Below are 27,240 nucleotides of genomic sequence, written 5' to 3'. Positions count from 1 at the left end.
CCCCCGCCCGGCTCGGGAGCGCGCAGGGCGGCCGGGAGCGCGCACGCCGGTGGAGGTGGGGGGGCCGGTCCGGAGGCGCCGCGGGACCCCCGGGCCGCCGGCGCCATCATGTACCGCTCCATCAGCGGCCGCTCCGGCCCCTCGTCCTCGTCCTCCTCCCACCGGCTGAAGGAGGGCGGCTCGTCGGCGTCTCGCGCCTCCCGCTTCAGCACATCGGGGCCGGGGCCAGGCCACGGCCGGCCTCCCCCGCCGATGCCCGCCGCCGCTTGCGCTGCCGCCTCGCCGCCGCGCTCCGCTTCGCCCCGTCCGCCGCCGCTTCGCCGCCACCGCTCCCCGTCGGGCCACCGCGGGCCCTGCCGCCGGTCCCCGTCGCCGCACCGCAGCCGGAGGTTGCCATCGCCGCCGGGAGGAGCGGGGCTTGGCGGGCCCCGGGGCCGCCGGGGCAGCGAGCACGGAGACGGCGGCAGCAGCCGGGTAAATACTGCCGTGCGCCGGGGGGTCTCGGTGCGGGTCCTGCCCCCTCTCCCGGGGGGCTGTCAGAGCCCCAGACTTGGCGCGGCGAGGTCCTTGCAAAATTACACCGGCCCCGGGCTCTCCCTGTGCGGAGGGAGAGCTGCAATGTCCCCCCTATTCCTTAGAGAGCCAAATGGGGAAAAAAAATTCATTGATTTCCATTTTAAGTAGTGTTTTCCCACTAGTTTACATTGCATTTTTATTTTTCTTACCGTCTAGAGCCATTTTAGAGAAGGTTCAAAGATGATGCTGTCTTTTGCTAAGGCAGAGGATGTAACTAGTCATTTTCCTCCATTTAACACATTGGGTTATGTTAGTGCATAAATATAATTTAACTTAGGAGAATATAACTTTTTTGATAGCATGTTGAGTGAGTACTTTGAATTCTTCCTGCTGTCACGGCGAGCATACAAAGAGGACTGTTACTGATTTATATCTTTGAGAGGTATTTGATACGCACTGCTTTGTAGTTGGGGCTGTGCACAGGGTGTTCCAGTCTTCTCACTCTGGATCTGGCAAGATCTTGGCAAAATCTGATTTGGGCATGTAAAGCTTTGTTTTGGCATCTGAAGTGGATGGCACCTTGGATGCAGATACCTTCGTACTAAATCGAAGTGTGAACTTTTTTTTGCGTGAGTGGCATCCGCTCACTTAGGTTTTCTCTTGTTGCTCCTTGGTGCAGTGATTGTTTTGTCTGGTGACTCTAAGCTGTGGTATGTAATAAGTTCATTGTGCGTTTGTATTACCGTGAAAAAAAGAGATTTTCGTACTGGGGTATTCTAGGCAGTGGTTGCATGGTCACTCAATCCAGCACACATACAGCTGGAAAGAATGGTATACTTGCCTTTTGCTCTTGCTTTGCAGTATATTCTGCCCTCTCCCGTGTGCTCAGGCTTGGATTTGTGAGTTGCAGGGCGGGCTGTAGCTGGAAGTTCAACAAAAGTATGTTATGATTCATTGCCTGATGGGACCCCCTAAGAGAAAATGGGGGTCTCTTTTTCATGGTGATACAGGTTCTTACCGGATTTCTTTGGAGCTGCAGCCATAGAAGAGGTCACAGGTGATTGTAGTGGCATTAAAATTTAGGTATTGGTGTTACTTCTTTTTGAAAGGTGAGCTGTCCTGGAGACGCAGGAAGGTAATGTTGTCTTTGACAGTTAAGCCAAGACAGGCTAAGAAACTTGCCTCTGGCCATTTGTTTTTATGTGGTATTTCACCCTTATCTCCATCCTATTAAGTTTCCTGTATGGTGCCCTTGCAAATTGCATTACTAGTAACATCCATGTTGAAAATAAGTAGTTTTTTAAAAGGGAGTGTTTTTCTATCTGGTTCGTGTCAGTGTGTGTTGTGGCTTGATGGACAGTTGCATGTTCACAACTGATGGGTGGCAACCTGGGGTCCAGGACAGAACTTTCTTAAACTGACTTCACCATCACTGTCTCCCATTTCACTGCATCCATAATAGGCTGTGAACCTGTGCTGACTGTAACAAAACTTTCAGTGCTAACTGTGTTGGTGTTTCAGACTTGGGGAAATTTGGTCTAGAAGTTTTGACTTGAAGCCTCCCATTCTCCCTTTGATGGGGGGGGAAGGCCACCAAAAACATCCACTTTACACGAACATTATTGTTGATGAACACCCTTCTTCTAGTGCTATTTTGCACCCTCCTGGCTCAAGTTAAATCAGTCATCTCAGCAAATTGTTAGAGATTAATGATGTTTTTCTTGCCTGTTCTAACATCAGAGAAGGATTGAAAAACTATTACTCCTAGAAATTAGGTGTTAGCAGGCTAGCTAATGCTGAACTGATGAGCCAAATGGATTTTTTGTTTATTTACAGGATTACTGCATTTAAGGAAAGCCCTTCTGTAGGAAGCAATTGTCACAATAAGAGAGATCTTGAGACAATTAAATAGAGCTCTTCAACCTATATTGTGCTGACTCTTGCGTTTGCTAAAGCCCAGTGTAAGTAATCTTAGAGTGTAACATCCACATTTTTTCCATGGAAGCTTTTGTTCCCCAACAGGTGTTTGACAACTGACACTACTTCTTCAAAAGCGATGTTACAAAGCATAAACTACATATATAGGTTTATTTTAACTTTTTAAAAGTACTGTTTACAAAAGTGGCATTAATTAGAGAAAGATAAAAGCTGGGATTATGCTGGTGTTTTCCAAAGAGTCAGATTAAATGTGATGGAAACAAAGCAGACCGCAGATATGTTGGGTTGTCATGACTGGTTAGGGTAAAGTTTTAATACATTTTTTAGGGCTTTATGACTTAAGATCCTCTCTCTTCAGAAGTCTGAGAATACAAAATGTGCAGATGTGGAGAGTTACACAAATATGTTAGTAAGTGGGATTTTGGAGCTGTCTCTGAAAGAACATGAACTTAGAAGCCTGAGGAAGAGGAATTTAAGTTGCAACAAGGAAAGAGGCCTTGGAACAGGGGAATATATGCATAAGGGTGGGAGATACAGTATGTAGAATGAAGACACTGATGAGATAAAGGCATGGGGTTGAAATGGAGAAAATATTTGAGTACAAGCTCCAGGTTATTGTCCCTATCCTTCATATGAATTGGACTATGAAAGGAGCAGCCTTAGAGATTTCTTACTGCATTTTCTTGATTCTAGGAGGGTTTTTTTGTTTGTTTTGTTTGATTGGGGTTTTTTGTGATTTTTTTGTGGGTTTTTTTTAATATTGTTTGTGAGATGGAGTACATGCAGTTCCAGGTAACAGCATTGTTGCTCATTTTGTTGTGCATAACTGGGATGCTGGTGGTGGAGCCACATACTGGATGTTGTAAGTAGGTATGGTGTTAGTTTCTTAATAGCTGAGGAAAACTCTGTGGTGATTGGAAGAATGTGTAGGGACAGCAAAAGTTTGGGGTGAGTACTGAGAAATGTAATGGAGGAGAGGATCAGGGCTTTACAGTGAGAGATTTTGGCAGACTTTCATTTGTTCTTGCAAGGCTGACACGTGCTGCTTTTATTTATCCCTGCTGACCTGCGTGCTTGTTCTTTTTAAAGGTTTTGTTTTAGCTTCTTTGCTTTCTTGTAAGAAAATTGGCTGATTAGAGGACTGGAGCATGTGGGGTCAACAGAGAATGGAGAAATGACAAGCAGGTATGCAACCTGTTCAGTAATATGGCAGTGGTAACTGTGGTTTAGGTGACAGAACAGGAAGGGAGAAAAATGCAGTGCAGTGCACACGTAGGTATGACTAGTGGTGGTGTTCAGTGCTCCAAATACAAAAACCTTTTAAAACTGGAATTTCTCCAGTTTAAGAAGAAAAAAGTTCAAAAATCATGAAGTTCAAATATTTACTGCCCTAACTGCTGTCTCTGGGCAATCTGTATAGGTCAGTCATAGGCAATCCAAACGTTCTTAATGTAAACTATTTCTTTCCTTTGCCTGGAGTTTGTTCTGAGATGTAATCATCACTTCTCTGACTTCAGTGGAGGTGATTGTCATCTATATGCCCACAGTCTTGATGGCAAGAAGATGGCCTTGAAGATAGTAATTTCTTGAGGCAGCCCTCAAAATCCAGTGTTACCTTGGGCACTAGTGAGCCTTCAGAATGTGTTTGTATGAGACACATGTACCTTGAATATGTTGTATCTCAGCCAGGCTGTTGCAGGATCATATTGTGCTGGACAAGACAGTTGGTCTTAGAAAGTAATTAAAGTGTGTTCTGTTAAATGCTGGGATTCAGCTTAATGGACCAAAACAGAAATCACTAATATGTTATCATAGAATAAAGCTATATGTACAATGGATTTTAGTACAGATTTGTACTGCAAGTGAACTTCGTTAGGTAAACCTGTGAGGGAATTCTTTTGCTTTCTGTTGGAGATTATGTACTGTTCTTTTGGTCTCTTGGAGGACTGAGCTGAATCTGCTGCATGTTCCCAGAGTGGGTGCAGACAATTCAGTGCACCTCCTGCTTGCTACTGCAATTTTCAGCAGTAAAAGTGGTGTGCAGTGCATGGCTGGTTTGGCAGAACTGAAGCTGGTTCACTGCTTCCTGTTAAGCAGAATCTAAATTGTGTTGATTTAAAAAAGCAAATCAAGTATGTCTGTCTTTAGACGTCTCATCTGTTTTTTATGGAACTCCTCGTAACTCTGATCATTCCTGTATTCCAGTGCTGTATTTCAGAATAATGTGAGGTGTAACTAGTTAAGTGTAACTTACCACTGATGTTTTGTGCACTGTGTATGTGTACAAAGGAAGGTCTGTGCAGAGGCAATGAGCTCAAGTCTTCTCTGCTGTAGATTTTTCAGAGGCAAATGTATTTAGTTTACTCTGGTTTATCTCTACAAGTAATAAATAATGGTAATGGGAATTCTACTATAGAAGGTCTTTCTAGTGTCATTGATGTTTTTAGTATTATGTTGTGCTTATCTGCTGAAAGCAGCATGAGGTGAGGAAAACTGCTAAAAACATCACTGCTAGAAAAATCTTTGTTTACACTGGTTTATACTTTGGTTCATGTTGTTACTGAAGTTGTAAAGGGCCAGGAATCCAGACACTTCATTAAGAAATTTCTGGCACTGTTTTTTATGCAGTGTTTATTTAGCTGCTTCTTCTCTACAAAGAAAGGAGGACAGCAGCAAATTTGAGATTTTGTGACTTTCTCTTTGGTTTTACATCTTCCAAAATGGTGCTTTATGAAATGTATTTTTGAGTTGAAAATTTGTAGATAATTTAAATATAGAGCATGTTATTAGCACCTGGGATGAGAAGTTAAATGCAGTCAATACCTTCCCCTTTCTTTAGTAACTAAGTAGAATTGAAGTATTTGGAGCAGTTGTTCTTCTGGTTTGATTTTTGAATTGGTCCATCCCCACAAGTCGCACTTATTAAGCAGGGCAGAATCACTTTCCTTTCTGTAGCTGAGATTAAAATCCCGATTGATGGGCTTGCACTCCTTCTTCAATTTACAGAGGCGTTCACCGAGTCTGCGCTCCGAGTCTTCACTGGAACACAGCTTGCGGATCACTGTTGGTAATGACCGGTATTGCATTGGCACGCCAGAGCGAAGGAGGCTGCCTGATAGACTGAGCTCACCAGCTGATAACCTGAGTGACAGGTACGGTCCTCTGCACGTGGGGATTCACGTGGGTGAAACAGTGTGGGAATGGGAATGGCTCTGCTGCATGAGACCAAACATCTCATTAGCCCACTTGAATGCCTAGGGAGTGAGGGTAGGCATGTAGTGATGCTTCCCGGCAATATTCCCCCCAGCCTCTCGCAGGCTGTGGTGCAGGGTATTCTTGAGCAAAAGTTTCTGCCTGTATAACTCTGAACAGGTATTTCTTCTCTAATTTTTGTCAGCTGCTTCTAAACCCCATATAAATGAAGCATGCACAGCATATATTGCAGGAGGGAGTGTGATGTCAAACCCTCTGGTGCTTCCTTCCCCTTAAGGGTGGGATGTCACATGGAGACACTTCATTTGACATTTCACTATTTCAGCCACCTTCTGTTTCCTATGAACCTACCTAGTCCTTACTGAAAGGAAGGTTGTTTAGTGTAAGGATAGTGTAAAGCTTCGACTTTCTCATTTATTGAGAGAAATTGTCTACTTTCCTGGTTTTTGAGACTAGTCTAGAAGAAAACTCTAGAGCAGCTTGAAGAAGATTATTATTTTGACTTTAAAAACCTTTGCAGAAGAGAATATAGTCAGACAGTCTCATACATTATAAAAGAAGTGTTAGAATTCTTAGGATGCCTTGATTGAAACTAGAGAGAAACAGTTAATGGAGAGAATTCTTTCGTGTTAAAAATACTGCTGTGGACAGTGAAGTGTAAATATTAGTAGATACAATTTGGAAATCTTTGCCTTCAGTAGGAGAACCAGTATAATCTGGCAAAAGAAAAAAAATCAGAAAACTGTGCAAATAATTCTCTTTGTCTTGAATTTCAAAGTTAAAGATGGCATAGCTTGTGCCCCGAAGCACACAGTTGCACTTTCAGGTCAGGGATAAGCATCCAGCACAAAAAAAGCACTACCACTTCCATTTTTGATGCAAATACCATCAACTGTTAAAAAAAAAGAAGAAGAAAAAAAAGAGAGAGAAAGGGAAGTGAGCAGAATAAATGAATTTCCTGTCTTTCTCAGATGTAAAGTTAAGTTTCAGCAGGTGTACAATGAGAGTTTGGTTTTTGGTACTGTCACTTTTATGCCTTTACCTCAGTTCTCCTGGCATTAGTGTTTGATTTGTAAATCCCCTGTGCAGTCTGCAATCTTCTGAGTGAAATGAGTGCATATGCTCAGGGAGAGTAGAGTGGTTGGAAGGAGAAGGAAGTGGTATGTATGAGAACTGGCACTTCTTTGGCAAGTTAGGAACATTTGAGGGCAGGGAGTGATGGTGTCTGTCCCATTGCTTCATTTTCTCAGGTGAGATTTTAGATTTTACCTGTTCTGTGGTGCTGATGCATGGTTAGAAGTAACATCAGGTATAGTGGAGTTTATCTGACATAAGAGTGAGAAATCACAAGAGTTGACTTCTCTGTTACAGAACCCATAGATGCGAAAAAGAATGGTAAGAATAGACTCCAGAGGAGGTTTAAAAGTGACAGATGAGTTAGAATGAGAAGAAGATAAAGTGAGACCATGTAGACTTTAATCTTTAAGTGACTTCCTCTGTACTTGTAGTGTAAGTATGCAAGAACTTCATGTTGTTACATTTACTCTTTTTTTTTTTTGTCTAATCTGTGCTGGCTGCACTTTTCTGAGTGATGCCCATTGTCCAGAAGCTTAAAGTATGTGACGACCAAGTCACCTGTCAGCTTTTCCTAAATCATCCAGGTACCACTTCTGAATTCTAAATTTCTTCACTGCCAGCCATTTTGGTTGTTTTCAAAAGACACTTGGTATTTGGTTAAGGACATTATTTATCAAGTACTTTTCATCATGTATTTTTTCCTCCTCTCTGAGAGGCTGCCCTGGTACCAGGACACTGACTTTATTTCTGTCTCTGTTCTCTCTCTCTTATTTCTATCTCTTGTTACTGGTCATATCACATTTTTATTTGGCATGTGGTATGTTCTCATTCTAATTAAAAAAAAAAAAAAGGCAAAAGAAAAAAGTGTTTCCTGAAGATGTCTCTTCAAATCCTGAGGTAATTGGAGCAAATAATTCTGAATTTAGTTATTCTCTGCTCTTTTTGCTAACTACTTCTGTATTTCAAGCAATCGCTTTGACACATTATTCTCTGTAATTTGTAGGGCCTTGGGATGGTAGAGAGGTTCATTAGCCTGTAAAGGAAATAAAATACTGAAGGATGGAAGTCAGGGAGGCTTTTAGAGTCTCCTGCAGCAGTGGGTTTTCAGGATGCCCAAGGAGGGTTTCTCAGGGTTCGTGTTCACATGCAGGTCCATCCCAAAACATCTGTAAGAGCTTGCCCCAAGTTTCTAGGGCAGCTGGTCTCCTGCACATGTAGGCATACTAAATGCTGCTGGACTGTGTCTTCAAGGTCACCTAAGCAGCTTCAGTCTCCTACTTTGACCAATAAGTATGTTTTTGTCTTCCAGAATCTCAATCTGTCAAAGTGAAAAATAAATCTTTTCCCTCTCCCTGTCTTCCATCTCTCCAGCTCTCAGTATTTTTAAGACATTCTACTACTATCTGGCATGAGCTATAGAGAGCATCCCACCAATTCTTTCATCTGAGGTTAATACAAAAGATAGACCATATCACTGCAGAGACTTGGTCTGCGTTAAGCTGTGGTCTGAAATAGCATTTTTGGCATAATATCAAGAGTAACAGTTGGCTTGAATATGAACAGCTCATCTGACTCCCTCTTCAAAGACGGTGTATTAAAGTGGAGTTCTGTTGGTTGCTCTCAGCAGAATACCACTATTTATTTCTCTTTCTCTGTATGTGAATAAATATGCCAAAAAGTAAATTACCTTATACTGGTTGTAGGTCTCTGAGGCATCATGTGTGTAGCCTGTGATCTGTTTTCTGTCTTTGAAACTGCAAATTCCTGTGATTAATGGATTATCTGTTGGTGAAGGAATTGGGATGGTCACAGTGGTACCACCTTGTGTTCTCTCTCAGGGATGCAGTAGCCAGTAGTGGACATTACTGGCTGAAAGCATCCAAACCAATTAAGAGGGACATATCTCTATTGGACTGTATGCACAGAAAACATGTTTCAAAGAATCCTGTAAGGCAAGTAATCATTTTTCTCACACCAATATTTAATCTTCAGGTTTTAAATTTGCATCTTAGCTGTTCAGAGTGTATTTGGAATGTCTTTCTGGTTGTAAATACAGTAGGTTTGCTGCTCCTTTCTTTCTGAAGTATGATTAAAAATTCCTCTGCTTTGTCACTGCAGTCAGAGTGTTTGAATTGTAGGTGACAGCTGCTAGACATGCATCTAAATAATTTTATTTGCACAAAAGTCAGCCAAAGGTATATGGTGAAACACATCTGTTACTCCATAAGGTTTGTTCATGCATCTTGTTCAGGTTTAGCAGGCTCTCAGAAAATGTGACACTGGGAGCAGACATACCTTTATGTAGGTTGTGACAACAACATTTATTTATGAAATTTAACTTAGCTATTTTTAGATATTTTTGTGCCTTTGGAGGAGGTGGATATGCGTAGTTTGCTGAAAACTGGAAAGATACCGTGTAATACAATGGATACAGGTGCATGCCAGATTTGCTCTGTGAGATGTGTTGGACTGATAAAGTACTAAATGCTTAGCAATGATGCAAGGTAAAGTGAAGTTTTGTGTTGGTTTTGTTCTTAAATATGCATATGTGAACTATGAAAATACTCAAGAAAAAGACCTTGTCTATGCATCTCTGTTACTCTTTAGTCTGATGTGAAAAACTGGGGCTGTAATTTATTTGCAGATTTTTTGAAGATGTCTTCTGTCGTGACTTGATTTGTCCCTTCTCAAATCTATGGAGGGACCTTTTTGAGGAGGAGGAGGTAATTTTTGAGGATTCAGGCCATTAAATGTAGTTTATCTCAAATTGATTCACTCAGGAAAGAGTTTTCTCTCTCATTGATTTCACTTAAGGAGCACATTTTCTTTCTTGGACGATCTTGATAGATTTTGAAATATCAATGAGTAAAACCAGCAGCTGGTAACTTTTAAAGTGGTTTGATTTGTTTCTGCCTTATCTAAAGAAAAGTCCCAGAATGGTTTTTAGGCATGGAGAAAAAGGCCTTAGTTAAAAGAGTACTCCTAATTGGAGGTGTGTGTAGGAATTGGTCCAAAAGAAGATACTCAAGAGAAGAAGCTGGTTATTCTGACACTGTGAGAGTTGCACATCCACTGCGTGTAATAACGCAGGGGCTGGCACAGAAGAACAATACCATTGCACTTGATCTCCCTGGTTTATAGGTATCAGAAACTTTGCTTCTTTTTGGGTATGGCGTTAATGTGATTAGCGACAGTGCTGTCTACATATCCGTTGCAAAAGAAAGTGTTGTTAGAATTTGTGGTCCTTGTCCACAGCTGAAGATAAAAAGAGGATCTGGTTGCATTTGCCAGTGTGAAACTGAATAACACTTTGAATAATTCATACGAAATCTGACCTTGGCATCTTGCTGGGAGAGGCAAGGAAGGGGATTGTGGTCTGAAATATGATAGTAAGGTTTTTTTTAAAACATGTAGTCTCTCACATTCACAGCAATGAATCCATCCTATCAATTTTTCAAGGCTCTTATTCTTCAGTATAAGTTGAATTGTTCACGTCGCTGTGTTTGAGGGTAACTTCCTAGGAGGGATGTACAGTACCATTAAAAATAAGTCTCCCTCTCTACCCTGCCTTTTAAGTAAATAAAATGTTGGTTCTATTTAGTGAGGGAGTTTTGAAACTGATTTGGAAATTTCTTACCCCTAAGTAGGAGTAAGACTTACTTACTCTGATTCAAGTACTTGTATTTATTCTGTGTTTCTCTTACACAGGGATGATATGGCTGATGGTCCAATATTCACTAGAGGCCTCACATGTCCTCGAGGCCTTGAAAGATACCCCGCGCATGAAGATCAGCCTTCAAGTCCCTTCGTTCCGAGGCATGATGAAGACTACCGCAACAGAGACGTTTTCCTCCACCGTTCCGATTACAGTCCACACTATGGCCGTCGGGAGGAGCTGCCTCGTGGATCTGACAGCGTTGGTGACAAACTGAGGAGATCCCCCTACCCACTGAGGGCAGAGGAGAGGGGACGAGAAATAAAGCGTCCACGGTATGAAAAGGATGAGAAGATGCATGGTGTGAGTGGAGAGCATCAGGGTTTCTCATCAGGAACACGAAACTATCGCAGACGAAGCCGCAGCCGTAGTAGGAGCCTGAGCCCATCATACCCGAATGAAGAATTCCGAGAGCTTGACCGTGCAAGGAGGAAAAGAGAAGAAGAAGAGCGCAGTAGAAACTTGAATCATGATGTTTCAGGCAGTGGCTATGTGATCCCTGGCTTGACTAACACACTACAGACTTCTGAGCCTCGGTATACATATAAGCCTGAAGAAATCCCACCCATGCCCAAAAAATCTATTTTGAAGAAACGAATAGAGATGGAAGTAGAGTCTGCTGTTCAGGTTTGGTCTCTGTGCTTCTGTCTATGTGCTTGTACTTTCCAAAACAGTTACTTCATGGTACAGAATGTTTGTTTGATTTCCAAAATAGAAAAGCCAAATCTTTGCTTCCCTGTCTTTAAGAGAATAGGTATCTTTTTGCAGGCCTGTATGAGTTAGAATTGCATTAGAAACTTTAAATGGTTATGGCATTTAATCAGGAATCATATACATATATATATATACACACATATATACATATATATATATATATATATATAATCTGAGACAGAATAAAATGTCTTTGTGGAAATTCAATCCAGGATGCAGAGATCTGGGCCAGCTTTTATAGAAAAGCTGACTCTTGTAGTACTACAGGCAGTCAGGATATTGATTGAATTTCTTCCCCTGTCGCAGTGTCTCTTTCTTGTTTCTTTATAGGCTTAGAGAGCTGCCTAATGCATTCTCAGTACCTCTGTTTGAAAATGTCTTTTAAATTTCCTTATTTTTTTCCCTTTGGACTGTAGGCTGGGATCAGCCCTACTTAATTTGTACCAAACCTATACCAACTGAGTCTCAAAATTAGAGCAATGGACAGATAAGTGGCTGTGACAACTGTGATAAATTGACTTTTTGTGTTATAAGACATCACTTTGATTTGCCTGTTGTACTGATCAGCGTTGGTATGACAGTGACATGTTTATCTCAGGAGTGCTCCGATACTGAGGATCCCGTTCCTATTTCCTGTTACTGGAAATGCTATTTAATACGGCATTAATTATGAATATCTGACAAAGTGACTGGGAATAACCCCAATGCAGTAGTTTTTACCTGAATTAACGTATTGAAATCCTATTTGACTGTGACTAAACTCAAAGCATATCCAAAATTATGCAACAGGATTTCAATTTTAAAATTTCAGTTCTTACGCTTGCAAAAAATTTGTGAAATATAATTGTGACTTTGTGTGTTCTCTGAGATAAGCATTCATTGTTGGACATGACATTCCAGAATCAACAGGCAACTTGGTTTGTTATCGTCTGTGTTTTCTTTCAACTGTATATTGGCTCTTCTAACACTTTTATTCAGCTATGAACTCAAGGAGAAATGAACATGTTCCTTTGTTCTGTGAGGTGCATGGTGCCTTAGAAGGCCTTGTTGTAAATAGTATCTTCTCTCTTTCAGCCCGAGGGCTTTTCAAGCAGTCCAGCCCCCAGCAAGGATCTTCCTCTTCTTTCTAGTCAGTCATCTTTGCCCCAGAGCAGCAACATGGCTCCTTTTGCCTCTGAAGTGGAAAACTTTCTCAAACGGTTTAACAAAGAGTCCCTTGCGGAGTCTGCAAACAAGGAGTTGCGTGAAGGTTTATATGAGTGGAACCAGCTCTCTGGACCTCCCAAAGACACTTTGGCGTTTGAAGAGAAATTTGGAAGCTTCTTAAGTCACAAAGAAAAGGTGGAACCCAAGGCAGAGCCCGCTGATCGCCATACTGACTTCCTGCTGCCTCACGAGAGGGCCAGTCAGGATGGCAGTGGTTTCTCCCGAATTCTGGGCATGATGGCTGATTCTGTCAGTGCTCAGGAGAAGAGGAGGCGTAGCTTTCCTGACATTGAGGATGAAGAGAAATTTCTTTATGGTGATGAGGATGAAGAGACCAAAATTGAATCTCTCCCCATCGAGAAGCCCCCAGTGAGTTGTAGCAATGAGATAATAATCCAAAAAATGAGCCCACCTCCTTCTCCTGCTCCAGCTGTCAAGATGGATCCTTTAGAAGAGCCAAATGCAGAGTATGCAAAAATCCATGACTTACTCAAAACCATTGGGCTTGACATTGGTGTTGCTGAAATTGGAAAACTGGCTGTTCGTACCCAGGAGCGCCTTCATGGCAAAAAGCTGGCCTCTCGTTCTCCAGATCGCCGCTCTTCAGACACTCGCAGACTGGATGCTTGGGACCTGCGCCGCAGCCGGAGTGACACTCGTTCTCCCGAGTCAGGCCAGCCGCGCTCAGCGTCACCTCCGGGCTCCTTCCAGCAGCCTAAAGATGCGTCCTCTCTTCAGAAACCAGAATATACTAAGAGCAGTCCAGTGGGACAGGAGATACCTCCACATGCACCAGACCAACCTCTTCCTTCTGTCTCTCTCATTCCTTCAATTCCACCAACTCCTCCTAGTTTGCCACCTACACCTACTTCTGTTTCCCAATACCAAATTCCCAACTATTCCCACTACACTGCTGCTCAAATGCCCCAAAACTATCCACCTCCCACAATGGCTCCTCCAGGATACGATGCGTATGGGCACTATATGGCATATGCAGCCCCTGGATGGCCCATGTACCCTCCTGCCCAGCAGCCTAATCCTACGCTTCCAGAAGCTCATGGTCTTCTTACTATGGCCATGTCGGCGAACCCCACACGTCCCAATCTCCGAGTGATTGAGACAGTCTCTCTGGGAAAGGATGTCCCTGATGTAAAAAGAGATGGTTCTGTGCTCGTTCAAGTCCCTACCACTCCTTCTCATTCCAAAGCACCCCTTCGTCTGTCTTCACACGCTGTCAAAAATGCCACAGAAAGGATGTCGGATGAAAAAAATCGGGCAGCTCAAAAGCAGAAGGTATGTTAGGTATTCAGAATGTGTTGGATTATGTGGTTGGTGAGGTGGAAGGTTTTTCTCTTCGGGTGCACCTTTTTTTTCCTGAATTACTCCAGTTTAAAAATGGTTTGACCTAGTTTACTTTTGTTAAAGATTTCTAAGGATTTGTCTGTATTAATCTGTGACACTTTTGAAAAATGCATTTCAAATCCCCTGATGCCTTGATGGGGCTACCTAAAAACAGAGGCTAGGCAAAATTAAGAGGATAAAAGCAGCAATTTACTGAAGTGCCTTCAAGGTACACGTTGGGCAGTCAAAAGCCTTCAAAGAGGCTACACCCAAAATGGACGACTGGGTCACGGGTTTTCATACTTTTATAAGTTTGATCCATTTGCCTATCTGGATTAATTCTCCAATTACAATTTCAGGTAATGAAGTCATTACCCCAAGTTTGTTCTCCCCCCTCCCCTTAAGCCACTTTGTCAGTGTATTTCGGGGCCTGAGACAATAAGGTGTCCTTGAAGTTCAGGCCTTGAGAGGATTTGTTTTGTCTGACCAGAATGGGAGAACAGTAGCTAACAGGCTATATGGAGTCTTAGAGTTACACACTAAGGCATTACAGGATATGAAAAATATAAAAGCTAAAATCCTAAGGCCTCACCCTCAAAGTTGTATGCCATTGCCTATGGCAGAACAGATGAAATCAAAAACAAAGTTGAAGTTCTTTGGACCATCCAAAATCTTACAGAGAAAACACATGGTGACTGCAGCTTGGCTTTATTCTGCTGAGCTTTGGATATTGAAATACCTGAAGATATGTGGAGATACGTAAATATCTGAAGGGACAGTGTTAAGAAAATAAAATGGCTTTTTTCACTGATGTCCAGTGGCAGAACAAGAGGCAAGAGGCACAAACTGAAACATGGGAGACTCCATCTGAACATGCTACATTGTACAATAATACCATGGTTATACCTGTGTTAGACATTCTTAAATACAAACTAAAGGATATTGGCATTCACATCACATGCAATCTTCTCTCTACATTTATATTAATTCTCTTACAAAGATCACAAAATGAGAAGATTGTAAGGGAAACTACTTGGAGACTCTGACACCAGGTTATGGGTGTTAATGTTTTCCTCTTCTAATTACCTTGGTTTGTACAATAATTAGAGTGTAGTGGGGAAGAATGTATTTTAATATAGGAATCTGTAGTTACACAACTGTCAAAGAACTGGAAGATTCCCAGAAGTTGTTTGAGTTTTCAGACTGGTGTCCACTTGGTCTTTGTTATTAAAGTAGAATTATATGGGTTGGAGGGGACAATTAAAGATCAGCTAGTTACAACCCCACTGCCATGGACAGGGACACCTTCCACTAGACCTGGTTGCTCAAAGCCCCATCCAACCTGGCCTTGAACACTTCAGGGTTGGAGAGTCAGAATCTCTATGGGCAACCTGTCCCAGTGCCTCACCATCCTCATTGTAAAAAAAATCTTCCTTTATATCTAACTTAAATCTACCCTCTTTTAGTTTGAAACTGTTGCCACTTTTCCTGTGACTGCAGACCCAGGTAAAATATCTATACCCATTTTTCTTCCACATCCCCTTTAAGTATTGAGGCTGCAATAAGGTATTTTATTATAAGAGCCTTTTCTTCACTTGCATGAAGTGCTACATCAGCAAATACGTGAGCTTCCACTGCTTGCAGAAATAATAATTTCTTCAGCTGACACAGCTGAAATTTTGTTCTTAATGAAATTAGTACTTTTGTAGTAGTTTTCTTGGCTAAAGGTCTGTGGTTTTCTCCTGCCCTGACACACCCTGCTACCTCATATGTGCATCTCGGTAGAACTTCCAAGGCTTTGTGTGCACTACAGACGTTTTTGACTTGGGCTTAGTCCACTGGATTTTTTTTGCTGGGATGGCTTGGAGTATAAAAATTTGCATGCTCCAGTTGATGCCCCATGCTGCAGAAAACTCAGGAGAGAATGGTGCTTTGGTGATAAAAAAATAGCACACAAAACCAAAATAATAATTTTAAAAACCCTTATGGTGTTTAAGATGTGGCTTAACTGTGTTGGTAGAACTACTTCAGGAAGGATTCAGGGATCCAGCCAACATTTACGGTGCCATAGTAGAAGTGATTGTCTAGGGAAGTCAGGATCACTTGTTTCTTAAGGGAGGGGTCTAGTAAATTTTAAGAGCCTTGTGAAGATAATAAAAAAATTGGGATTTGTCTCTTGAAAAATGAAGGTGGAAATGAAACTGAAAGAACTTTTCAGGTTTCATTTTAGCATATTGCTTTGTTTCCTTCTATGAGAATCATTCCTTCCAGAGAATCTGGAAAAAAGATTTGTGAGCTCCTCATGCCGCAGTTTACCTTATTGAACAAGAAACAAATTTCATCCTGATGTTTCATGTCAGATTGAAGCAAAATCTAACTAATAGCTAAAATGGGCCAGAGTCAAAGCAGGAGGCAAGGTGAAGGGCTGTGAAGGCTACATGCTAGCTGTAGAGATACTGCATGAGTTTTGATTACCCATTTGGCATTGGTCTTGATTAGCCCTCTAGAAGACAGTCAGCTGAGCCTAAGGGCCTTGGGAAGTGGTGCAACAAACAGAGCAGTTTAGAGGAATACACTGCCCAAAAGAAAAAAAATTGCCTACCAACAGGGTTGAAGTGTGACCACACAATACAGTTACCTTCAGATGCAGAGAGAGGTGTATTTATTGCATTAAAATACTCAAGAACATTTTGGGAATTGCGAGCAGTGTGTCTGGAAGGCTGAAGTCTTCCTGTGATTCTTGCAAGACTTGTGTTGGGAAGAGAAGAAAATCCAGACACCTTCCAATTTATTTAGGTGATAGAAGAGAGAGAAAAACTGAAGAATGATCGAGAAGCACGGCAGAAGAAGCTTTACTATCTCAAGACTGAATTGGACAGGCTTCGTAAACAGCAAGGTAAAGTATATTATTCCCCCACACCTCAGCCCCTGCTTCTTTTTTTCCCCCATTGGGGTGTGTCACAAGTCTTGGTACCTAATAGGAGAAGGGAGGACCAAAATAATAATAGTCCATAACAGTATTTTCATACTCCTGGCAATGCAAAACTCTTCAGAAAACAGGGACCTAGTTACTATATTAAAATCAATTACATCAAAGTTTGGCTGTTACACTGAAGCAAACAGTTGCTCTTGCATCTTCTTTGGCAGCCTGATAAGCTAAAGGAATTGTACTTTATGCATTTTAGTGCTTCTTTAGAAGAAGTGAGAAATAGTAACTGAAGATGTTATTGTGCCTTTCAATTGTTCATGAGTATCATCTGGAGCTGGAAAAGTCCTCTCTCAACAGAGCTGATTTTTGTATCTTAAAACTTGTTTGGTTCAAGTAAATACTTATTTCCCTCACCTTCGGAAAATAATACTTTCAAGTTAGAATATGCAATTTAACTTTTGCTCATTTGGTCACAGGGAGATAGTGATTATTAAATTCATGCTCTGGAGGATTGTGATGCCTCTCTTAGGTTGTGTATTATGGCAGTCCCTATAGAGGCAGATCATGCAGATTTAGTGATGCTGTACCTGAGAGTTCCATCTTTACAACTCTGTAGTCAAGATTTAGCCATAATATTTTATATTAGAATTTTACTTGTTGCTGGAATTATTGTACAGATCTAAAGTAAATTTTCCTGTTGCATTTCTGACTCTTCTGCTTCCTTGTTGCAGGAGAGATGTTGAGGAAAAAACGTCGTGAAAAGGACGGACACAAAGACCCCTTGTTGATTGAGGTGAACAGACTACAAGAGAATATTATGAAGGAGATTGCAGAGCTGCATAAAGAATCTGATGCAGCTGACAAGAAGCAGTCTGAGCTTGACAAAGTAGCACAAATCCTGGGGATTAACATATTTGAAAAACCTCGGAAACCATCTGTGGAAACTAAAGACTCCTCGGAAAAGAGCAGCAAGTCAGAAAATGCAAAAGGTGTAGAGAAAACGTCTTCCTCCAACAAGGTAAAGTCTTACAGTTTGTGTGCTAATGATTTTCCCACTAAGAGAAGAGGGCACTGGGGAGACAGCTGGTCCCAAACATTTACTAAAGGATCATTTTATATCATTTATTACCACATCTCATACACTGGCTTTGATGGTGCATGCAGGTGAGAGTCAATGTATCAGTATATATAATGTCCCTCAGGTTTTGTGCTGTTCAGCACCACTCACTGTTTTTTATCTTGGTTTTGCTGAGGTGTTGGTTGGATTGAACAGTATCATGAGTGTTTGTAGCTGTTTGGTCTCAATACTTTACCAGGAGGACAGACTTTTTTTTTCTCTACAAAATTTCCGGCATGGCCTTTCAGGGCGGAGTGTTTGTAGCAGCAAAGCTCTCTGAAAGCTGGGAGCATGTTGGGCTTCTCACTGGGTAATGATAGTAACAAATCACAAGACTTAAATGTGATTGTCAGCTTAACATGATTTTTATGTACATGAGTTCTCTCTTAGGAAATGTCAGCATGCATCAGTATGGTCTGTACTGCTCTGTGCTGGGTGTACCAGAACAGGCTCACTGCATTCCAGAAGATAGTTTTTAGTTTGAAAGTAGTATGGATACTACCATCTGAAAGGTTATGCATGTATTCAGAAAATCGATTATCCTGCTTCTCAGATGTTTATTCAAATATGTAACAGAAATAGCTAATGGGAAATTGTAGGTGAATTTTGTATAGATCTTAGCATATATAATTTTTGCAGAGAGGAAAATGTTAGTAGGGTAAGAGGTATAAGGACAACTGGGAGGGGACCTCATCAATGTATCTCAAGGGAGGGTCTGAAGAGGATGGAGCCAGGTTCTTCTCGGTGGTGCCGAGCAATGGGACAGGAGGCAATGGGCAGAAACTGATGCACAGGAAGTTCCACCTGAACATGAGGAAGAATCTCTTTACTGTGTGGGTGACTGAGCACTGGAACAGATTGCCCAGAGAGGTTGTGGAGTCTTCCTCACTGGAGATATTCCAGTACCATCTGGACACAGTCCTTCCTGTACCATGTGCTCTGGGATGACCCTGCTTGAGCGGGGAGATTGGACCAGGTGACCCCCTGTGGTCCCTTCCAACCGTACCTGTTTTGTGATTCTGTATTTTCTACAAGGTCACTCAAATGTGTTTATCCTGTAAAATTTTCTTTATGCTTTATTGTGGTCTGAGAATCATTAGGTATCTTTAATTTAAAGGCTTGCTTTTGTTATTGTTGTTTCTCAAAACATCTCTGAAGTTTACTGTCCGCTTTAATAAATCGTTTGCTTCAGTCACCACTTCATAAAGAAGGCAGAAATGTTTGTTAAGTCCTACATTGCATTAAGTTACATTGCTTTCTTTTCTTGAGATATGGCATCTGTGAATATACTTTTCATTATTTTAATTTGCATTGTCTGTATTGTCCAAACCCATAATGACTTGATCTCTTTTTCATAGTTCCTTATTTTAATGTGGAAAGTTGTGAGTTCTGGACAGGAATATTTAATATTTTCATACATATGTAGGCACATAGGACATGGCCTTCAGCCTCTAAAATTCACCTTGTAATTCTGATTGTTAACTTTTTTTTCATTAAAGAAAGATGATGCAGGCCTTTCAACACTGAGATTGGTTGACTCTGCCAACCTGAGGGCAAGAGCCTTTGCCTTTCTGCTTATTTGCAACGTGCCTTGTGGACCCTTGCTGCTGAACCTGTGTCTGTGTGTTGTAGTTACACAGTCAGTGCAGAGGTGAAGCCAGTGTTAATGTGCTAAACAGATCACCCCGTCTGGGCTTTAAATAGTAGCAAATTATAAAGACTTTCTGAGCTGGGGTAATGCACAAACTGGAGTTAAGAGTGGGCTGTCACCTGTCTATCTGAGAAGCGTTGTCTCTTTAAAGTTCAGATAAAGATAGTATTTTTATAGGTGTTATGTCTATAAATAGCATAACCATTGATGCTTGTGTGACATTGTGAACATCCTTCCATGCACCTCCTGCAGATCATAAGTTGATCTCATTGTTTAAGAGAATGTCTGCTATGTTCTTGCAGACAGAGTGCATGCAAATATTCATTGGGTCACTTCTTATTCTGCTACCAAGAACTAAATTATATTGGGATATGGATATCTGGGGGGTGCATAGTGGCCTGGCTGTCTCTTTGTTCTTTGATTTACAATGCATGTTGTGTGGGGTGGTGTCAAGGAATTTAAAATAAGGCAGATGTTATTTAACAATTTTGAATCTGCTTAAATAAATATGTTGAGTTGTTGGTAGTGAATAACTTGGAAATCATGCGACCAACTCAAGTCTGCTAAGTTAACATGCTGTTCTTTCCAGACTGCCATGCAAAAGGATAACATGTGATGGACTTTAAGCCATTGAAAATGTACTCAAAACTCAAAATACATCTAGTACTATGATAATCTAAGTTGCCAGGGCTCATTCGTGATATATTTCTGATAATATTTGTTTTGCTACAAGTGTTAGTTTAGTCTTAATTTTGGATAGAGTCTTGAAATGTCTGTATATTACTATATGGCGTCTTTCTATACAGATTAATGTAAGTGCAAACACCACATGTTTAAAGTACATGATCCTTCACCTTATATGCTTAGGTAATTATCAAAACACCATCTTTCTTTTATTATTAAGCAACAGGTTTTCTGGAGAATTCAGGAACACTCAAATAATCTGATAAAACTGATGGAGTTAAATACTTTTAGTCAACTTCCTTTTCCATTCTGCTTTCATCCAAGCTACTTTTACAAAAGTAATTTCTGAATGACTCTAGGGGAACCATTTTAGGTCTTCTGGGCACTGTTTGGCTAGTATGGTAAATTGGATCTCTTATGTGAAACCAGTGAAGTGGGAAAGGTGCATGCCACAGGGAATTTGTTCATTTGGTTCCTTGATTACCTACAACCATCCAGCCATTACATCTGGGAGCCTTATTGGAAACTCTTCACTGCAGCCTCACAGCATCTTAGTCGGCAATACCAGCTCTCTGAAACAGTGGAATTAACCTGGGCGCTGAAAAGCAGGTGATATATATTTTTTTTTTTTTGGTGTGTATGGCTTCTGCTGGAGGCAGGTTCTGAGTTCTAGAGCATTATGTCTGTCCTGCCTTGTCTTAGAGAAGTGTTTCCTTTTGTTCAATTTAGGAATCAAAAACTACTAATGAGAAATCGAGAGGTAGAAGCCCGAAGCCAGCAGAATCCTCTTCACAGTCCTCCAAACATCCTTTCCAGTTGGCCAATATTTATGAATATTATGATGCAGGGAACCACTGGTGCAAAGACTGCAATACCATCTGCGGGACCATGTTTGACTTTTTCACACACATGCATAATAAGAAACACAGACAGGTATGTTGCAGGCTTCCTTCACTAAGTGCATTTCATACTGCTATGAATATTAACCCTAAAACATACATCGCAGAACTACATTTTACAAGAGAACCTGAAGTAATAATGAACCCAAGAAGTAGCTTATCGAACTGTTTTCCCCTAATACTGGACTTGAGCAGTTGTACAGCTACCAGTGTATTCCAAATAGTGTAAATGGGGCCTCTGTTCAGTTTGCTCGGGTTTGCCACTTGTGTTTCATGTTTACCTGTTCTTCGCGATCATTTACATGTTACACTTTTCACAGGCTATTTTGTCATTGTAAATTGCAAAATGGGAGGGAAAAGAGAGGAAAATTAGTTCTTGTAAATATTTGCACGTTGATTTTAATGTTCAGTGTTCAAAAAGGATATTAAAAAGGAAAAAAGACAAGTGTACTTGCCTTGCTAGTGTAATATATGAGCCTATATACCTCTGTCACTGTGCAAATAGACCCTGGATCCTTACAACAGACCTTGGGCTTCGAAGACTCAGAGTGAGACCAAACAAGACTCCATAAAACGCATTGATAAGATAACGGTTCCTGCCAAAGGTATGTTAATTTTTATTAACTTGGCTATCATCCCTCCTTGCCCTCCAGCAGCCTCCATTTGCTCAGAGAAAGGAATTTTCAAAACTTTACCTTGGTATAGGAGCACATATAGATAACTGTATCATTAGGTAAAAGGAAAATTATTTAGTTTCTTGGTTGTTCTTGTGGAAAAGGTCATAACGCAAGAGTGTAGGAAAAGGTTGTGGTTTCTTCTCTTCTTTTTAGAGATCAGTTTTTTATTTTGAATACCAGTTGACTTTCTCCAGTGCAGTTCTGAAATAATTTTTGCCAACATATTAGAATTCAGAGCATGACCACAAGAGTTGGCAGTGTTTGGGCAGATCTTGCACAGTATTCCACATAGTCTTGTAGTAGACTTTTCCATTCAGTACATTTTTAGCAGAGGTCTCCCTGAAAATTGACCAATGAGTACTTGTTATAGTGCAGATACAGAGAATCTGAGACAGACATCTAGAAGGAGCTGTAAGTGATTTGAAAATTAATATATGGTTTAAAATCTGAATGTTGAAAAGGCCTGCCAGTGATTAACTCATCAATCTGTTACATATTTCTAGTAGTGCCCACTAAAGAGGAATCTGCAGTGTCTTAGATAACTGTAGCTGGTTCTGTAGGCACAAGGATGCAGTCTTGCTGAACTTTAAAGAAAATATCTGTGTTCTGTTTATAAACCAGGTGTTTAGTATTTGAGCAGACTATACCAGAATGATGGAAAACAGATCAAGGCTGTAGGAAATGTTAACCTACTTGAATACTCAATTACCTTAATACTATGGAGAGCACTTAAATAATTTCTTGAACAATATTAATGAAACTTCTTCACTTTACATGTTTGTTCCTGGTAGTGGTGGTTCCTATACAGTAACTGAAAGGAGAGCAGTATTAACTGTTCCAAAAAGAACATTACTGGAGGTTTTGCTGTTGCTCTTTGACTGACTTTGTTAAGAGCTTGGCATTTATTAAGTTTTGTTTCTCTGATAATTTTCTTTGGCCTTTTCAGGCTCTGAGTTTCTGATTCCCATCACTGGATATTATTGCCAGCTCTGTCATGAATTTTTTGGAGACCAAATCTCAGCAGAGCAGCATGTGAAAAGTCATCCCCACAATGAGAAATATAAGGTTGGTAATTGGTGTCCTAGGAAAGAGACATTCCCTGTGTTAGCTTCCGCTTGTTCTGTCTTCCTTTCCTGAAGAATGACATTTAACTCCTTGGAGTATATGTATTTGGTTATTTTCACTACATTCTACTGAACTAAATAAGCAGATCCTCCCACTACATCAGTACATAGAGACTGATATTTTATTTGCATGAGGCTGAAACAGTGTCTACTATAAAGTATTTGTAGTACCTCAGTTTCTTGGTAGGAAAAAGTTCTCTGTTCTCTTAGTGTTGAGATGGCACTTACTGAACAAGTCAAAATTATCAGAGAGCTGCATTTTTTTTTTCATGGAAACAGTGGCTAAAATGTTGCTGTTTATTTCCACAGAAATACATTGATGAAAATCCACTCTATGAAGAGAGGAGAAATCTAGACCGTCAGGCTGGATTGGCTGTAGTTCTGGAAACAGAGCGCAGGCGGCAAAATGAGCTGAAACGGAAACTGGTTGAGAAACAGAAAGAAGAGAAGGATGAGAAAACCCCAAAAATAATAAAGAAGGAGGAAGTAAAGAGCATCGCAGAGTCTGGAGAAGGGAGTAATGAAACTCAAGGCAAAATAGATTCTTCTGGGCGAAAAATGGGTATCATGGTAAAGCTGAAGAAGGAAGAGAAGACAGAGGAGAAGAAAGAAGAAAAGAAAGAGGAGTCTAAAAAGGAATCACCAAGCCAGACGTCCTTTGGGAAATTCAGCTGGAAAAAGACTGAGAGAGAGGATAAAACCGCAGGAGCTATTACAAAGGAAGAGAACACAGAAGGAAACAAAGAGGAGAACAAGTGTCAGTCTGTGAAATCCCATATCAAGCCCATTGAAATCAAGCTGTCTGGGAAAACTGTTATTCCACATACTAGCCCATGGATACCAGTTGTTTCCACACCGACACCAACAAAAATTCTCCCCAATCTACCAGTCCCCACCATGATTTTCAGGAAGTCTAATACTGCAACAGTTAGTAAACCACCACCTTTGAACACCTTTTTATCCATAAAATCCTCTGGAGCTACCACCAAACCACTGCCAGTGGTAAAAGAAACAAATGCAGATCTTCTACTGCCTCCAGATATCATATCAAAAGCTTTTGGAGGAGAAGAAGTAATTTTAAAAGGGTCAGAGGAGGATTTGAAAGCAGTAGAGAAAAATGAGCCTTCTCAGACTTCAGATAGACTACCTCCACCCCATCCTCCACCAGCAGTCCAGCCGGCAGCTCTCATCCCTGCAGACGAAGTAGCTCCAGGTGTGTCTGAAAGTGAACAGACAATGTTGGCAATGCCTGTGAGACCACCACCACCTTCAACTGCTTTCAGTGAACAAGCAAAAAAGATAGAGAAACGAAATTCTTGCTTGGCCACAGCCAATGCTAAAGATCTCTATGATATTTTCTACAGTAGTGGTGGAAAGAGTTCAGGTGACAGCAAGCTTGCAAGTTCTGCACTTCCAAATGGAGAAAACTCTAACCTAACAAAACCTGCAGATTTATCTGCAAACCACAGAACAAACTGTAGCTCATCCTTGTTGAAAGAGGATTCTCAGAATGTGGATTCCTCACAGTGTAATAATCAAGTAACAGGGAGTTTGGTTCCTGTTGAAAATCAGGCTGAATTGAACAAATCACTTCAGCCTCACCTGTCAGAAATGTCAGTCACAGAATTACCAGAAAAAAAACGTGTTTCTGGTATCCAGATGCCTGCAGAAATTGGATTTGTTAATACAGGAGGTAGAGAGCAGGCAGGCAGTCTGGAATTCTGTGATCTACAGAAAACTAAGGTCCAAGAGAAGGTTGGACAGGAAGATGGAAATAAAACCCCAGTTACAAACACAAATGTTTCTGGTACCTTGGAGAAAGACACAAAGACAAAAGATTGGGAAATAAAAGCAGTAAAGCCTAAGCATAGCCTACACCCAAAGACTTTGTTACCTGAAACACAGAATGAAATTCAAAGTTTGGGAAATTCCCATTTGGTAGAGGAAAGGTTAAATGATAACTGTAGAACTCACTCAGAAACTGGTAATCCAGAGTTGCTCTGGGGCACTTCCAGAACTAATAATGGAAAAGGACAGATAGTCACAACTCGTTCTGAAAGTGGTTGGGATCTATCAAATACTCCAAATGCAGAAATAAAATCTGGTTCCAATGGGGCTAATACTTCAGAATTGACAGAGGAACAGGCAGAAACTAGAAGTACCCTATTAGAAGCTCAAGGAGAAGTTCAACCTAAACCTTCAGGCCATACAGTGTTAGATAACCAGACCCAGAGGCAGGGAGTGGAACAGTTAGTCAATACCTGCTCGAACACTGTTGAACTCAGATCCAGTCTAGAATTAGTAGCTGAAAATGAAAAAAAATCATTAGGACATACTGGATCTGATGCAAAATTGGATAATTTTCTTTTCAAGAGACCATCAGAAGATGCGAAACACATGAAGACTCCCTCCCAGAAAGCAGAGCTTGAGTTGAAAAGCACTGATTTCAGTTTGGGAGACAATAAGATAAAACATGAATGTTTCAGCATCCTTTCAGCAGGACTTTTAAATGAAAATACAGAAGAAGTCACAAAACTAGAAACTGTTGCGTCCATTAGGCTGGAGTCCAGTAAACTTAAGAAACTGGGCATTGAAAGAACTGTGAATGAAACAGAGATTACTGATTTTGCTACATTGACTTCTGGTAGTTGTGAAGATAAAATTTGCACACGGATTTCTCAAAAACCTATGCTGCAGCCTGGATCACAGACCTCAAATAATGACACCACAGAAGTGGTCATGCCAGTTCTAGAAATGCAGGGCATTTCTCCCACATCTGAGATACTTCTGCAAGTGGAGGAGAGCAAAGGTGGCACTGTTGAAATGCCACCACTGAGTTGTGACGGAGGCAGCACAGAAAGTCAGGCTTCTGGGTGTGCAGAAACTTTAATTCCTGGGCTCAAAGAAACACACGGAAAGGTGGGTGGCTCAGGAGGCAAGGGAGTGGGCACCATCCAGAGCAAGAAGACTGAGCAAACAGAAGCTGCTGACAGTAGTGTGGAAGTTACAGTGAATTCAGGAATTGCTGAAAGCGTAGCAGGAAGCCCAGTGGGTTGAAGTAAACCCAGCCAGTCCCAATATTTGAGGAGCCAGAGCTGGGATTATGTATATGTTCTTTGTTTTTCTTTTTGTTCCAGCTGAGAGTTTTGGGTGTATTTTGCATTCTGTGGTAGGACTTGACTAAAGTGAAACCTAAATCATCAGAAGGCAGTCACATACTTTATTCTGTACATAATTAGTTGTGTAAAATGTTTTTTCATGTGAATTTTTTTGCCAATTTCTTTTCTACACTCTGCTATTAAAATGGAATCTCATTTATAATGTGTGCGTCTTCTTTATTTTGGGGGCTTTTATTCTTTGACCGTTCCCGGGTGATTTCCAGCTCACCCAGTTTGTGTCAGTAGTACCGTGAGTAGCCCAGCTGCTGAGACAAGCTCAAGAACAGCAATTTAGAACTTGAGGAAAAGGAGACTTGCAGAAGAACTAAAACTGAAAATTTCTTTGAACTGTAATGCATGAGTTCGTTTACTTTTGTTGTTTGAAATGCAAGAATGTGTTTAGAGTTGATTTTTTTGTTTACCAGTCTCTGTGATTTGTAATTACTGTTGTACTACATCTGTACTTAAGGTGTTTCATTGTATTGTATAAGCACATGTATGGATGCCACATCACTAAGCAAGGGGAGAAAATCTGTCCCGACTGGCTTTTGGAGAAGAAAACTAATCGGTAAGGCTCTGTGGCCTGACACCTGGACCAGACATATTGAGGTCACTTACGTGATTTGAAATGGGCTTTCTTTCATTTTATTGTGATCCAGTAACTATTTGTGTTAAATCATTTAGCAGCTGACCAGCTCTGAAGAAGTAGAAGATCAGAACCCTGGTGTCAGGAATTGGACTCGCTTCATGTGATACAGACACATGCATGCCTACCCTGAATGGTCCTTGAGCTATCAAAAGCTCTAGTGTGATGGTTCTCATTTGTATAGCTTGTTAAAGACTAAAGTATTAAATGTGTTTACTTAGATAAATATAACATTTTTATTTGTAAATTGTTTTAAAAAATAAACTTATGGAGGTCAACAAGGCTTTCTTCTCGGTTTTCTTCTTTCCCTTAACTCAGTGAAAGTTTTATTTCAATTAGTTTCTGACTCCTGTAGTAGTTGATAAAATTGAGAAACTGTAGAGGATGAAGATACTCAACTGCTCAGTAAAAACCAGTTTGTTCCCAGCTGAAGTCAATGGAAGAGCTACTGTCAACATCATCAGTGGAAGTTTGTTTGAAGTCCTGAACCGTGTGCGAAACCAGAGGTGGGGCGTCAGGGAGGGACCCCAGCAGAGCTTGAATTTCTGTAATCACTGCCTGCACATGGACCTCTGGAGAGGGCAAAATCACCATTTGTCTTCGTTTGCCATGACTATGTGTGAAGAAGGTATGAA

General features: G+C 41.0%; 1 protein-coding gene across 4 annotated transcripts; it reads left to right on the top strand.

Moving 5' to 3' along the window:
- Window positions 1–27: 27 nt before the first annotated feature.
- On the top strand, window positions 28–26,888 carry ZNF318 (zinc finger protein 318). Of its 4 annotated transcripts, none has more exons than XR_005604261.1 (11): window positions 109–474; window positions 5,461–5,606; window positions 10,453–11,086; window positions 12,248–13,672; window positions 16,517–16,616; window positions 17,381–17,667; window positions 20,831–21,034; window positions 21,506–21,605; window positions 22,624–22,742; window positions 23,111–26,527; window positions 26,644–26,888. XR_005604261.1 is itself a non-coding variant. In XM_019281186.3 (11 exons), the coding sequence occupies exons 4-11, from the start codon at window positions 10,460–10,462 to the stop codon at window positions 25,856–25,858; spliced, it is 5,610 nt and encodes a 1,869-aa protein (XP_019136731.2). In that variant the 5' UTR covers window positions 2,365–2,477; window positions 3,544–3,639; window positions 5,461–5,606; window positions 10,453–10,459; the 3' UTR covers window positions 25,859–26,888. The 4 variants fall into 4 exon arrangements, 3 of the variants coding, with proteins under 3 accessions (XP_039425601.1, XP_019136731.2, XP_020439584.1); XM_019281186.3 differs by lacking the exon at window positions 109–474 and adding exons at window positions 2,365–2,477; window positions 3,544–3,639 and having other exon boundaries at window positions 23,111–26,888; XM_039569667.1 differs by having other exon boundaries at window positions 28–474; window positions 23,111–26,888.
- Window positions 26,889–27,240: the final 352 nt, after the last annotated feature.

This window comes from Corvus cornix, chromosome 3, assembly GCF_000738735.6.
Source record: "Corvus cornix cornix isolate S_Up_H32 chromosome 3, ASM73873v5, whole genome shotgun sequence".
Taxonomy (NCBI): Eukaryota; Metazoa; Chordata; class Aves; order Passeriformes; family Corvidae; genus Corvus; species Corvus cornix.
The sequence above is the reverse complement of the archived record's forward strand: the minus strand, read 5'-3'. Positions and strand labels throughout refer to the sequence as shown.

Bases quoted from the DNA above. Each gene is read 5' to 3' on its own strand.
- ZNF318 (XM_039569667.1), top strand. From the start codon at position 109: ATGTACCGCTCCATCAGCGGCCGCTCCGGCCCCTCGTCCTCGTCCTCC. The intron at 5,607-10,452 runs GTACGGTCCTCT...TCTCTTACACAG, and splicing joins GCTGATAACCTGAGTGACAG to GGATGATATGGCTGATGGTC. The intron at 22,743-23,110 runs GTTGGTAATTGG...TTATTTCCACAG, and splicing joins CCCACAATGAGAAATATAAG to AAATACATTGATGAAAATCC.